At 41.8% G+C, this 14,793-nt stretch overlaps 1 protein-coding gene across 3 annotated transcripts in view; it reads right to left on the reverse strand.

Annotated features, from left to right (window-relative positions):
* STON2 (stonin 2) overlaps positions 1-14,793 on the reverse strand; it is an 83,956-nt gene that overhangs the window by 56,033 nt on the left and 13,130 nt on the right. For 2 of the 3 annotated variants that reach the window (XM_076345228.1, XM_076345230.1), the window contains exons 2-4: positions 9,312-9,525; positions 8,065-8,319; positions 1,992-2,189 (exon numbers count right to left, since the gene is read on the reverse strand). In XM_076345228.1, the coding sequence (XP_076201343.1) occupies positions 1,992-2,189; positions 8,065-8,319; positions 9,312-9,399 (541 nt within the window). In that variant the 5' untranslated portion in view covers positions 9,400-9,525. The remainder of the gene's footprint in view (positions 1-1,991; positions 2,190-8,064; positions 8,320-9,311; positions 9,526-14,793) is intronic. The other variant, XM_076345229.1, reaches the window with a different exon arrangement.

Genomic DNA, 14,793 nt, shown 5'->3' on the forward strand with positions numbered 1-14,793 from the left:
AAACCTTGCCTGATGCCAGCAGGCACCTCAGGGGGTGGGCTGTGAGCCATCCCATGAACGGGAACAAACAGATGCGCTTTGTTCATGCTGCCCTTTTGCAAACTCCATACCTGGTAGTAGGAAGACTCAATGTACTTCTTACTTCAAGTTCCAGTACCACTAAGGTAGTGTATCTATGCTTTAGCTAATGACACAGCCTTGCCTATATTACCTACTTTTTTACTTTTAAAAATTTATAGGTGATTGGAATGATTTTTTGTACCTGTTTTGCTAATAAATGTGTCAGTTTGTGACTGACTGGGAAAGAAAGAAGAGTAAGAAGATTGCATACAAAGCTTTTACTGAAGTATCAACTTCTTTTTTGGCCATATATAGCAAATATATTCCATATGTATGCCAGTGATATACAGCAGCACTTTTGCCTTTCATTTCTCTATATGATGCAAAGTTATATATGAACTGGGCACCCCTCATTTCCCTTGCTCACGTGGAGACAGTCCCAGTGACAACAGCCACCCTTTGGCAACCTATACCAAATCAACAAAACAGCAATATCCAGCACATACTCCAGATGAAAACTCTTACACTTCACCCTAATACACATGAGCTCATCAGAACAGAACTGATGCCCACGCTGGCATCCAAACAGCTGGCACACAATGCCAGCTTGCCTATTCTACCTTTCTACCAGTGGTTTCCAAACTTGGAGATACAGACAAGCAGAGTATTCTAAAATAAAAATGCTCAGACAGACTTGTGGTAACTGTATTATTTGAAGAAAGAAAGGTCCTTACTTATCCAAAGTAAATACTACTTCGCCACAAATCCTTTGTCTTAAGCACCCAGCCAGTACCCACCATGCTGCTGCTTATGAACCTGCCTTGATGTCCAACCCAGTTTCACTGAACCATTAAATAACACTCTTTTCAGGTGATGTATGTATATGTTTCTTATGGAAGGGACATATGACCTCAGGAAGTCCATTCTCCCAAAACAGATCTTATTTCACACGTATTGTTACATTCACCACCTGAGAGAAAACACATTAAGTACCTCACGTGTCTGAGCTATCACGACACCAGCGAATCAATTTTCATCACCAAATTGGGTAGCTACTGACCTTCCTCAGCTTGGGGTGAACAGCTTCCAACATACTGCAGGTGCTTCCTCCTGGAGCTGTGTATTTTTTTCCTTTTTGTGTCCTGACATGCCAGCTCTTTTTATGCTCTGTGGAAGTCTGCTTTGTCATTCAGGAGTTCTCAGCATCCCAACTCTGCATGACATGGGTGGCACCACTCTGCTTTATTTCTCCTGCTTCAGAGATTATCTAGAGTACCACTGAGGAGCAACGAGCTACAATGCCATGCAGCACATTTTTCCACAGTCAGGATGCCATCTGAGTAGATCCCTACAAGGTCAGATAAAGGATCCTTAAACGATCAAAATCTGCTACTGAACCACCCTCTGTCATCTCCTACACTCTCTCTGCATTACTTTACAGTAACAGCGCAAAGCACAGTGCAAAGAACGCATCCAGCAGCCTGGATCTGTGTCTTGGCACTCACTGAAACAGAGAGAGGCATGCAGAGCTAGACCTGCCTCAGCTGAATACGCTGGCGAGTTAAGAAAATTTCTGCACGGAAGTTCAGGAAGGGCATCCAGCTTCTCCCACAATATACTGAGAACTAGCTCCTAGATCAGCTTAAGCTGATGTGGTATGCGAAACACCAGAAATGCTCCAACATTTCACTTGGACAGGTCCACCAACAGGTGCATAGTTGCATTTGGCTCTTACTCTAGGAGCCTGCATGTATCAGGGGGGTGTCAAATCCAGGTGTGATTTTTTGGGAATCGGACTAGAACAAAGTGTTAGTCTGCCTAATCCTTGAGTTTGTTCTGCTTTGGATCCGCTCCCTGTAGCTCACTTCTGAGCAGTGAGTTTAAGTAGCATCAAAAAGATTGAGATGGAAGCTTAAAGGCTTCCCTCTTACCAGCTGAATCTGCTGCAGACGTTCCACCACTGGTCAAGTCCTCAGTATTAATTGACTGCAGATCTGTGTAGGAGGGAGCAATGCTTGGGCTGCTGGTGTCCTCTGAGTTGGTTGTCCAGCTGCTCTCTGAGGCATGGGCTTGCCTCTCAGAAGAGTTGGAGGAGGGGGAAGTCCAGCTGGGTGCTTTTGATGGAGACACTGGATGCAGAAAACAAACAGGTATTGGTTAGAGACTAGCAGGTCAATCTTCCAGAAGATCACAAGTATTCCAAAGACACGCTGTATCAGTGTACTGAGACTCTGTAAATATAAATTTCAACATCCACAGCAACACAGTTATTTTACAACAAACACACAGCAACTTAACTAGTGCCTGGCAAACAGCACTACTCAGCTGTTTGCCTTAGATCCCATACTGCTGGCAGCTGTATGTTTTCTTGTTGTTCAAGTACTGCAGAAGCTGTGCCTTTTCAGAACGGAAGATTTCATGTTTCTGCCACTGCTGACAAGATCTGAATATCTGTGTGGTGCAACACAGTGGAGTTTTTATAGTACCACAGATTTTTATAAAGTGGTTTTATTATATTGATTATATTTAATTAAGCATTCCCTATCTGTGACACCCACTCAAATGTAGTCGTCATCTCAGGAATGCTCCACATGGGAGGAGGAGTATAAAAACAAACTGAAATTGACGTATTGATGTGCATTAGAAATGGCTTTTGTTTCCGAACATGCAGGATGGAGAGCCCCAGTGTGAATAAACTGCATAACATTTCTGCTCAGTGTAGGCCAGAAATCCTGTTCTACTCGCTTGCCAGACTTGCATGTCAAACAGTTAAGTCCTGCCTAACCATCATCCAGAGTTCAGAACACAATCTTATACATCCACTGCTACGAATTTGTATTGTATACTCTTTGCCCACAATATCACTCGAATGTTAGGAACAATGGGTGACTCTAGTGAGGAAATTAAAAAAAAAAAAAAAAAAAACTGGTAAAAAAATCTTCCTGAACTAAGGAAAGGTGTCCTGGTATAGACTAATTCTAATTTAATGTCAGCATAACTATTTTCTAAGTTAGTACATCTATGTTTATCTTTTAAACCAACAAAGATCTCAATGCAACCCAAATCTTGCAGTTACAGAACAACTACTGACACAGAGGTTCTCTTCTCAGCATGTGATACATAAACAATCCTTATTAGGTTGACAGACACTTAGGAAGAAAATGGCAAATTAATGTTAAAGAGGACTTATCTCTCTCTACGCCATCCAAGTGGTGTGATGGGACACCACCTCATTATGGAAACCTTGCTGTTTGCACAGAGGAAATATCCAAACAGTGCTCCCTGCCTTGCCAGTTGAGAAGTAGCAATTTGTTTTATACAGCTGCACTGTTACCCTCAGGTAAGCAGGCGCTAATATATCTATATTTGTACAGCTGTGAGCCTATGTACCGAGCTGCTTCTGAGTAGAGTCATCCCTAAGGGTGAGGAGCTGAAAGTCAGGAGATCCGTCTCCTTATCGCACATGCTGACAGTTGTTGCGGTTAGAGTGACATGACCAAAACCCCCCACTTATCCCTCCAGTAATTCTGCACTGTGTTCTGCTCGATGCCTGTAGAGAAAGGATGACAACTGTATGATTATAATCTGTCAGTACCTCTCTCAGCCCTTTTGTTAAACATGGCATGAGGCAACTGAAAAGCCACCCTTAAAACTTCACCTGAAATTGCTTTGACAGAATGCTTTATTTGGACACAGAGGACAAGCTGAAAAGCTGAAAAGCTGAGCTCCATACATGGACCAGTAGCAAGAGCCAAGATTTTAAGTGTGTTTTATATCTGGAATTCTAGAAATTGTGGAATTATTTTATAAAAAAGATCTTAGATTTGCAGTGGGTTTTTTTTTTGTTTAAAGTCTGTCACAGCAATATGAAAAACATCAGCTAATTTAGAAACACATAAGATTTAATAACTCATATACTGTCAACTTGTTTTGTGCTTTCCAAAAACAATTTTTGTCTAAGAGGGAGACTGACTGGAATAGTGTTGCGGAATACCTCTATATAAGGGCAAATTAATTTTATTCCAGATAAGTTGTGCCACTTTGGAAGAATATAATTATTTGTTTTTTCTAAAGAAAGAGACTTGTACTTCGGAAAACTATAACCACAGATAGCTTTTTCTGCAACAGATGTTCTTTAAAATCTTACTACAGTCAACTTCCATCTATGACTGTTCTAGGTTCTCCAACACTAACCCTTGGAACTAGTAAAAGTGCATTTTCCCCTATGCTGAGCCAAACAACTATCTATCAATCTCAAAAAGCAAGACAAGCAAAAGTAAACATCTACACATGTTTAAGTCCCTCTTCAGATGTTCCTGCTGCTCTCCAGATTCCTGGAAGTGCTGAAACCAAATTCCTAAATGAGATAGGGTTTTCTCCCTAGAAATTTGGTCTCTGATGTCAATAGATGCAGAGTCGTGGCCTTTCAGCCGCAGGAATTTCTCAGAAATCTGTTTATGTTGAAAGACCAGTGCCAAAACTGTCCCTAACATGCAAATCCTGTAGCATGCGTAGGATCCTGAAAATCAAATCATTGTTTCCCAAACTGAAAAATGTTTCCTTCCACATGCATTTTACTTTTCTTGAAGTGTTTGTTCCTAATACAACGGATTGGCTTTTAATATGCAGATTTACCTTTAAGCATTTATTCCTTTCTGATGTTTTGAGGACCCGTTCCTTAATCCCTACACTGTATTACAATCAACCTTGTTAGCATCATTTCCTTTCCTATCACACAGGACCTCAGATTTTTCTGATTTTAGGACAGCATCACAGTTGGTCTAGTTTTCAGCTGCTGATCTTGTGTTGCACGTACTTCCTATTTTCAGACAGAACAGCACAAAATGGTTAAATTGAGATTTGCCTTACTGTGGGATAGCCTCGCAAGGGACATGGTAGGAGTCCAAGTTACTTCAGCCATTTAAAACCAGACAAAGCTCTTGGGAAGAAGCGGGGGGTGGGGTGTGGGGGGTGTGTGTGTGGAACAGATGATGTAACAGATCTTGCCTTGCTCTAATTTTGGTGCTTTGCTGAATAGCTCATTGAATTCAAGAGTGCAGCTAACACTGACAGAATATGAGACTGCGAGCTGGAGGCCCATTATGTAACAAATGCAAATATTATGTCACCGGCTGGCTGTGATCATTTACAGATTATGTAACGTTTGTGATAGGAACATTTGGGTGAGCCTCAAAATCTCATTTTTCACTTTTGCAGTATCAGTTTGACGAGTTTGACTAGCCTGATAGCAACTATGAGAAAAATCAAATTTCTTCTTTTCCCAGCAAAAGGAAAACGGGGAAGGCGGCACCACAATGCATCATTTCTGTGACTAAATATTTCTGTGGCCTTGCTCAAGAGTTGCTGCTTCCCAGGGAGAAATCCACATGCTTTGGCAGCTGTCAGTTATCTATGCATAAACCTGAAAAGCAGAAATATTTTGAAAGAAAGATTTTGCTTAGCATTTATTCTGCCTGAATCTGGTAGAATGAAGGGTTTACAAGAATGTTCTAATTAAAGATAATTTCCACTATGGCTCACAATGGGTGCTTTTCATTGCTATACCTCGGGTTTTGACCTTTCTTCTCACCTTCCAAATTCTTTGCCTGTGTTTTCAGCCCTGTTTCTTGCTATCAGTCCCCCTAATTTCTGCTCCCCCAATAATGTCTTCACTTCTCCCAGGACAACAAGGGTCCAGCATTAGCCTTGGTTTTCTTTTAAACTTATTTCCTACAGGATAACCACTACATGGCAGTTGTCCTTAAATTACTATTTTTTTAGACTGTGAGCACTTTGGGACAAAGATTTGCTTTCGGGGGAACCTGTGTCCTGGTTTTGGCTGGGCTAATTTTCTTCCTAGTAGCTGGTACAGTGCTGTGTTTTGGATTTAGCATGAGAATAATGCGATAACACACCGACGTTTTAGTTGTTGCTAAGCAGTGTTTATACTAAGTCAAGGACTTTTCAGCTTCCCATGCTCTGGGAAGAGCAGAACACCTTCCCAACCGACTGAGAAGGCTGGAGGTGCACAAGAAGCCAGGAGGGGGCACAGCCAGGACAGCTGACCCAAACTGGCCAAAGGGACATTCCATACCATGTGACGTCATGCTCAGTACATAAACTGGGGGGAGTTGGCCAGGGGGCAGCAATTGCTGCTCAGGGACTGACTGGGTGTCGGTCAGCGGGTGGTGAGCAGTTGCATAATTTTTTTTTCTTTCCCTGTTTGTTTTTTTTTTCCTCTCTCTCTCTTGTTTTACTTTCCATTACAATTTATTATTATTATTAATTATTATTATATTTCAAGTATTAAACTGTTCTTATCTCAACCCATGAGTTTTCTTACTTTTGCTTTTCCAATTCTCTCCCCCAACCCACCGGGGGGTGTGTGTGTGTGAATGACCGGCTGTGTGGTGCCTAGTTGCTGACTGGGGTTAAACCACGACACCCTAAGGTCTGAGTAAGACAGAGTGTCTCTCTCTCTCCTAGGGCCCATCCTCTCCGCTCTCACGGCACTCTGGAAATGCCACTTTGCAAGCCCTTTTCAAAATGTGTTTCCAGGCAGCCTGGCCGTCAGCCTGGGTAATTATCTAGTCAGTTGTGCAGCTGCTTCAGCGTGGACAGACAGACAGACAATTTCCTAACAGCACTGGAGCCCCAACAGGAACGCGGCTAGGGGTGCTGAGCCTTCAGGACATTGCTCTTCACAGCTGTCTGCACAGGAAACAGATTTCAGACGTCTCCATCTTTCTCACACGGATCCGTCTGTCCCTACTTGGCCTTTATACTCTTCCCCCCCATCTGGCTATTCGCGGGCTGTTTGCTACTGGAAATGAATAATTGCTGTTACCACGGGCTTTCCACTGAGCGTATCAGCGTATCGTGGTTATAACACAAAGTCTCCAGCTTTGCTGCCACCCATAGAAAAAAGACGTGACCTGCAGATTAATTGAGAACAACAAGGCTGAAGTTTATCCTACCTTTTGCTGTCAAACGCCCCTCAGAGTAGAGGGCCAGAGACAAAGAGCCGTCATCTCTTCTGCCCCTCGACCTTCCCTTTAGAAGCTGTCAGCTGCACTGGTCTGGCCATTTATAATACAGGGTCCAGAATAGGAGTGGGACTAGCTCGTAAATACTCTGCAGTGAGCAGAGTAAAGCTATAACTCTTTAGACTACTTTAATAACTAGCAGTAACAAAATGGCATTATTAAGAGAGAATCTCAATTTAAACATGAAAGAGTAAACTAATGTTTTCTTGGGCAATTACTCCACAGCCTTCTGCGAGGAGGGACAGAAGTCTGTTCGTACAGAAAAGCTAGAAGCTCATATAGCCATGTCAGTTAGCATAAGCTGAGAAGGCAAGCCAGAGGCTTTGAATGCACGTTTAAAGTACGTCAGAAAGAACTTTTACATTTGAAGAAAAGTGCATGCAGTCCTGGAATTACGGTCAACTTTGGTTGTCTTTGTAATTCTCCAGCTGCTAAATCATAGGATCAAAAGACAGCAGAAAGTACCGATGGGCACTGGCACACTAGTAGTTGGTCTCACTAAGCTTCTGGCAAAAACCATATGGGGACTATAAGCAGATAAAGAGTATGACCACAGAGGACAGTGATCACCATTCTTTCAGTTCCAGATTACAGAGGCAAACACAACTCAGTTTTTAGATGGCTGTTCATACCTGTACGTAAGAAATGTCACTACTGAAAACACCACTATGCTGTTTCCCTGTGAATGCATTTTGGCAGTCTCCAGGGTCAAGACATAGGTGGAATGAATCACAGAAGCCTTTCGGTTTTTTTACAAAAAAGAAAATACCGCTAGTTCAACCCAGAACAAAATTATGAGCCCTTTTTGAAACTTTGATAACATTAATTGTGTTAAAATACTGTATGAACTAGTCAAAGTTCAACCTTTGAGAAATCAAAGAACAAGGAAAAAATCCTGTAGCCTCTAACTGTATTCCGTTATGTTACTGGAATGGACCTTTTCATGCATTTGCCTCACCTGCTTGGGGGTGGGTCGATGGAGCACTGGTCCACGGTGCATCTTCAAACTGAACCCAAGCACTGATGGATGACGACAGATCAGCGCTGGGACACACATGGTTCCCAAGCACAGCAGAATCCACCTTGGGTTGGTCAGCTGCATCTTCCAGCTCTGTGTGGGAGACATCTTGAAATTCTCCATCTGCATTGTGGTTCTCTTCTGAGGAGGTGTCTGAGGAAGAGAAACATTTCTCCAGAGGCCCCTCAGTGCTACCTAAAATAGAGACAAAATAGAAAGATTGGTAGGACTCACCATTACTTAATTGTTTTTTACTGAAATGTCTAAAATTTGCCATTAAATGTAGGTAGAAAATTTTCCTTCACCTAATGTAGTTTTTAGACTAACGCTGGGCATAGTTTTGCCCATGATTATAATAGGTGAGACTTCCTCCATGGTCAGTTGGATACTGCCTTGAATCTCGAAGGACAGATCCAAACCCTGTAATGGATCTATGCGAAGGAAGTCTCACATTAGAAGAGTATTTTACATTTTTGGCCCAAATTCTCCCATTACATAGCGGTAGCAGGAGATAATTCAGCCTCCGCACATACTGCTTCCACTTAGAAGACAAGCTCTGTGATGCTAGATTGTCCTGGTTTCGGCAGGGATAGAGTTAATTTCCTTTCTAGTAGCTGGTACAGTGTTTTGGATTTAGGATGAGAACAAAGTTGATAACACACCGATGTTTTAGTTGTTGCTAGGTAATGCTTACACTAGCCAAGGACTTTTCAGCTTCCCATGCTCTACTGACTGAGGAGGCTGGAGGTGCACAAGAAGCTGGGAGGGGGCACAGCCAAACTGGCCAAAGGGACATTCCATACCATGTGACGTCATGCTCAGTACATAAACTGGGGAAAGCTGGCCGGGGGGGCCGCTGCTCGGGGACTGGCTGGGCATCGGTCGGCGGGTGGTGAGCAATTGTACTGTGCATCACTTGTTTTGTGTATTATTATTATTATCATATTATTATTATTATCATTTTATTTCAATTATTAAACTGTTTTTATCTCAACCCACGAGTTTTTCTCACTTGTGCTCTTCCAATTCTCTCCCCCATCCCACCGGGTGGGGGGGAGTGAGCGAGCGGCTGCGTGGTGCTTAGTTGCTGACTGAAATTAAACCACGACATAGATATATGACAGTAGATGGTATAATTCAAACAAAGAAAGTCTCACAAGGTTCAAAGAAAATCGGAGGTAGCTTACCTTGTGGGTTAACAGGGAGGAGCAGCTCATCAGTGAAGGACACCCACTCAGACTGGTGGGAGGCAATGACACTAGTCAGAGACGTCATATTCGCAGCAGGCTACTCATCTTCACTTGGGGATCATAAGGAGGAAGCAGAATGGGAGAGAGGTATGGTGAAGATGAGCCAATAGAGGGAAACACCTCCTTTGCACTTTCTTCTTTTCAGGTGCTGCTGTTAAGATAAGAAAGGAGTAAATTATGTCTTTTAGAAAATTAAATAGGAGAAATGAGTGCCACCATTTTAATAATACAGAACGTTAAACCAATTTATGTACCAGAGGCACAGTACTGTCAAAGTACTGCCACCTTTCAGACAGGAATGTCACCTGTGTCTAGAGGAGGGCTACACTTGAGCAACTCCTTGATTAAAGCTTCTGAGGGTCTTCAAACATCCTCATGTTAAAACAGTCAATCACCGAAAACAATGTTTTATTCCTTACTCAGGGAGCCATGCCTCTCATAACCCCAGCAAGACAGGTGATGAGGAGATTCTCCCAGGTTTAGCAAATTTTGATTATGATGTAACGTAATCCCAATTCCAAGATGTCAGCATGTCCTTGCTCATCTTGCTACTTACAATGTCTGACCCCTCTCAGGAGCAAGCAATAAGCTGCATGTCTCATTATCAATAACATTTATGTAGATGGTTCTGGGATCGGGATGGGTTGCCCATGATTCTCATCATGGTCCGAGTATGAAGAGATGCCCTCTCAGCTAGCTGCACTTTCAACTCTGCTGCTTGACTGGAACTTCACATTTTAATTTTAAAAACCAACATCCTAGATCTTGTCTGGAGTTAAGCATGATTTTGCTGTAGCCCAGCAAATGTTTTCACAGACGCAGCAACTTTAATTAGGATGCACTCCAATAGGATGTACCCCACATAGATCTGGGAATCTGGTAGAGGGAACGGAGCGCTGCAAGGTGCTCTGGTTGTTGGCTAGTAACTGGGAAGGTCACGTCCGGGGAGACAAATTCTCTTTGACAAGCACCCATGACCGCCTCAGATTTGCAGACCAATTCAAAACTCTCAGAGGACTATTGCCTCCTCCTAGGGAAGCGTATGAGTTCTGTCCCCAATTATCTGAAGCTCTGAAGCTCTTGTTGCCATGGTATTCAAGTACTTGAAAATACTAAAACTCAGACTTGGCTATTCTGAAGAGCTCTAAGTGGCATCTCTTGGCCTGCTGTCTCTCACCTAACTAGAGGTTTTTTGGGGGTGAAACTTCATGTTGGTGTACAAGAACAGATACTTCACTGAGACTTCTCTTTACATTAACAACATTTAGGTCCAAAGAGCAGACTGATATTTAAATGCATTCACTCTTTAAGCTTTTTCTGCAGGAAGTAGATCATTAAATGGCTTCCAACGATTATTCTCTTCAGGGCCACGAAGCTATTAGTCCGCTGAAGGCAGGTCAGCAAATAAGAGCTGTGTGAAAGAGCTGAAAACGTCAAAAGTTTGGAAGTCACAAACCAGCCTGACACCCAGAGAGAATTCATGGGTCCGTGTTCATTGTCTGACGATGAATCTTTTCAAGCAGAATTGAACACAAAATGTACAGTTCCCTGCAAACACAAAAAAGGATTCCTGGAGACAATCCTGATGGTTAAGTGCAATTTGCTAGAAGATTGATCCTCTCCCCGTAGACTTTCCAGAGCCCATGGCCACCCCACAGCCAGTCACTCTGCACATCCTTCCCTTGTTACACAACCAGTTCCCTAATGCTGGAGGAACAGCTGCACTTGAGCCCCAACCCCTGTCCCTCCACTCCCATGGCAGGACGTCTGCCTTCACGCAGTGTGGGCAGATACCTTTGCCTGCCTCGCACAGCATCCATTTTGGGTGCTGTTAATAGAAACTACAAAGCTAAACATAGAGGCAAGCTAAGAGAAAAAGAATAATCAGATGTTTAGGGTCACTTGGATGCCATATGAGGGAAGGAGAGGATGACCTTGGTATCTTCCTTTCCTCGTGTGACCAATTAAACTGTTTGTTTTGGGCTTGTTTAAATACCTGTAACCAAGTCTTCTTTTCCCAAACATGAAATGGCAGGAAATGAAAAAAGAAAACAGTTTATCTTGCCCTTAATGCACAGAGACTCCAGTAGAGCTCCTTTTTTTTTTTTTTTAAATGTCAAGGGAAAAAAGCCATGAAAGAAGGCAAGAAAATGGACTGCTTCAGCTGTGCAGATATGCGGGAGAATTATACTATTATTTTAGGATGGATTTGCTCTTCTACCCTACTGCCCCATGACAGGCATACTTTTCTAAATCCACTCAGTACCAGATAGCAAAATTTAAACACCTTAAAATGGATATTGAGCACCATGAGCCCAGAAAAGCATCAGAGTACTATGCAGTGCAGCATGAAGCACATACTCCGGCTATACAACTTTCCCATGGCTGGAATTTTCTACAGACTTCCCAGTTTGGTAAATAAGGGAGATTGTTTTGACTTATCAGGGTTATCACAACTTTTAGACAAGCAGCCTGAAAGAGAGGAAAGTCAGCCTGAGTAGATCATAATGTCAAAGATTCTCAGAATAGAGACACTCTGAGGATGCGTATGTTAGGATGAAAAAAAAAATATTAAAAAGAGACAGAATTTTGCATTCTCTCAGCTTTCACAAGAAAGCATCAATACCACCCACTGACCTAAATGCCTGTACAGAATTATGAATCATGTACAGCTAACTCCTGTGCAGACTATGTGGAAAAGATACAGCTTCATCCCCAAATTATTTTTCACCTCTCTTCACTTTCCAAAATCCTCCTTAGAAAAAAACCTTGGCCAACCCCACTGTGAACCAAGGAGCCTTAGCCAGCACAATACCAATGCCATTGTTCATTCGGTTAACACAATGATGCTGCAATTTACAGAACTACTACAGAGGCACATGTCTCCAGAGGAACCATTTGACACTGTGGCTAAACCTGAATTCTCTCTGTAGCAAAGCAATCAGCACCCGCTATTTAAACACTGCAGCAAATACTCTGCAAGCGAATTTTGGAGTTTTTCTCCCTGTCCTTCACACTTCTCAAACATTCATGGCTATTCCTAGAGAAACGGATTTCGGAGCCTACAAGGAATAAGGGAACAAATGGATCCTCTACACTCCAAGTGAGCTACAGTTAAAGCAAAATTTTATGCTGTACAGCCCAAGCAAAAGGAGCTGTAAACACACTTCTTGGAACAAGATATTCCCAGGCCACGACAGCATTACACCCCTCTACATGAATGGGATTTGTATCAGTTTAGATTTTGTTACTTCTGGATTTGTGTTGTTATGTGCATTAAGCTTTTGGTGCTGAATTGGTTAAAAAAAAAGTGAACTAATTTATCAGATTTTTGGTAAAAAAATGTGAATCAAAAGTTTGTTACTATTACACAGTAAATACAAGGTAAAGCAGATGTTATACATGCTGACCCCAACGATCCTTACCATCAAGTCCAGCGCAGTGATTAGACCACGAGGCAACAAAACTCTGAGAAGCTGAAGTCTCTGCTTCAGGTGTCCCTTTTTTACATTACAGTTTCACAGTGGGACATGTAAACCTGAGTGACAAGTGGGTGACAGTTATTTCCAGTTCTCCAAAGGGCAGACAGAGATCATGGAGCTGGAACAAAACTCCTTGCCTGTTTAGTCCTCCTAATGTTTTGATCAACCACATTACATAATCCCTTTTTAAAACTGATGAAGGTTCATTCTAAAATGACAACACTGCTTTGACAACTAAAACCTTCTCTCATTTCAAATCTATGTAAATTTGCAGTTTATAGCCATTTCTTTTTGTGACATGCTTACCTATCTGCCTTTTTGTACAGCTCCGCTCTAGCAACAGATGAAAAGGAATATCACCATCCTTCTCCCTTTATTTTGCTAAGCCAAAAACATATTTTTGAGCAAGTGACATAATTATCTTGTGCCAGAAGTCTCACGCCCAGAACCTTGTACAATGAGCCCCCACTTTAGGTGGGACTTTTACAAAGTACGTGAGTACAAACACCAACAGTAGTAATGGTTCATAGCACTATTGAGACACTTTAGAAGTATCTGTAATGGAAAGGTGTTTTTGTAAACATACCATTCAAAGTATTTAATTACTCATGTGTTTGGACAGCAAACTCGAACATTGTTTCTCAGTACATTTCAACTCCGCTCAAAAGAAACAGCTTAGCACAGTTAATCATTTTAAGCACTAAGGGTCATTTCTCCAATTGCTTCAAGTTATATACATATGATGCATGCTGCAGTAGGCTTTATCACCACTATCCAGAGTTACTAGATTATAGTTACATGGAAAAACAGAAGGAGAAAAAAAATAGAATAAAAATTGAGAGGATTAAATTCAGGTTTTGTCTTGCAAATGTAGTATCAATAGCAAGTTTGTGCTAAATTTATAGACTAAGTATATTGCCTTACATGGCAGCCCCATGAAAAAATCCCATAATCTATACAGTGATACTGTTTTTCTTGCTCATACATTCCCTTACAATCCCAGGGACCTACACATTAATTGGTTACTGCACAATGCATTTGATTATTGTAGGAGACCATGGAAGGGAAAACAACTAGACAAGCTGGTAAGTTCCACGTAGCAGAAAATGAAACTAAGCCAAAGGGACAGTAAAAAAGGAAAGACTCTGACCATGGCTTTTGTAGTAACAATCAAGTTTCACTAACACCAGGAAAATCTCAAGGAAAAATACGTAATTTTATCTTGACCACGTTGTTTGGCAAACCTGTACAGATGAAACAATTCTAGTAGGATGAACTGAGGAATGATTGCTGCCTTGGGCAAATTTCCAAGTGAGAGAGAGCTCATGGCTCTTCCTCTCAACTTGGCCTGTAACAAGCACTGACCATCAGCACATCATGACCTGAATAATAAACAAACTCCAAATTGGAAATCTGTTCTCAAGCATCAAAAGAAAGTCCCAAGTACTTCAGGGTGCCACAGCAAAAACAAAACCTAGTGATAAATGACAGGAAAAACCCCAAATTTGAGAAACACAATGAAATAAAGGAATTGGATTTGGATTTTATTATTATTACTAAAAAATCATTGCACCAGCCTCTGCCTAAATGCCCGAGGTAAGATTACCTTATGAATGACCTAGATGATGACAGGAATAAAGTAATATTTGGTTATTCGATTATTGCACTCTTAATATCAACAATCCTATTTTCTCCATGTATACAGCTCCTCCAGCTTATAAATTGCCCCGAGAAAATCTCTGGTAACACCAGGTTTTAGAACTTACACCAGTTTTACTTACTCTGATTCATATGTGCTATTACATGAGCTCCATGACTTCAGATGTAGCTTAAGAAGCTCAGTCACTACCTGGTGCATGTAACACTCACTTCTATGAAAGCTCTCAATATGTAAGGAAGAATTAGGGCTCAAAGGGAGCCAAACGGACGTCCCTTGT

This window comes from Aptenodytes patagonicus, chromosome 7, assembly GCF_965638725.1.
Source record: "Aptenodytes patagonicus chromosome 7, bAptPat1.pri.cur, whole genome shotgun sequence".
In the NCBI taxonomy this organism is placed as follows: Eukaryota; Metazoa; Chordata; class Aves; order Sphenisciformes; family Spheniscidae; genus Aptenodytes; species Aptenodytes patagonicus.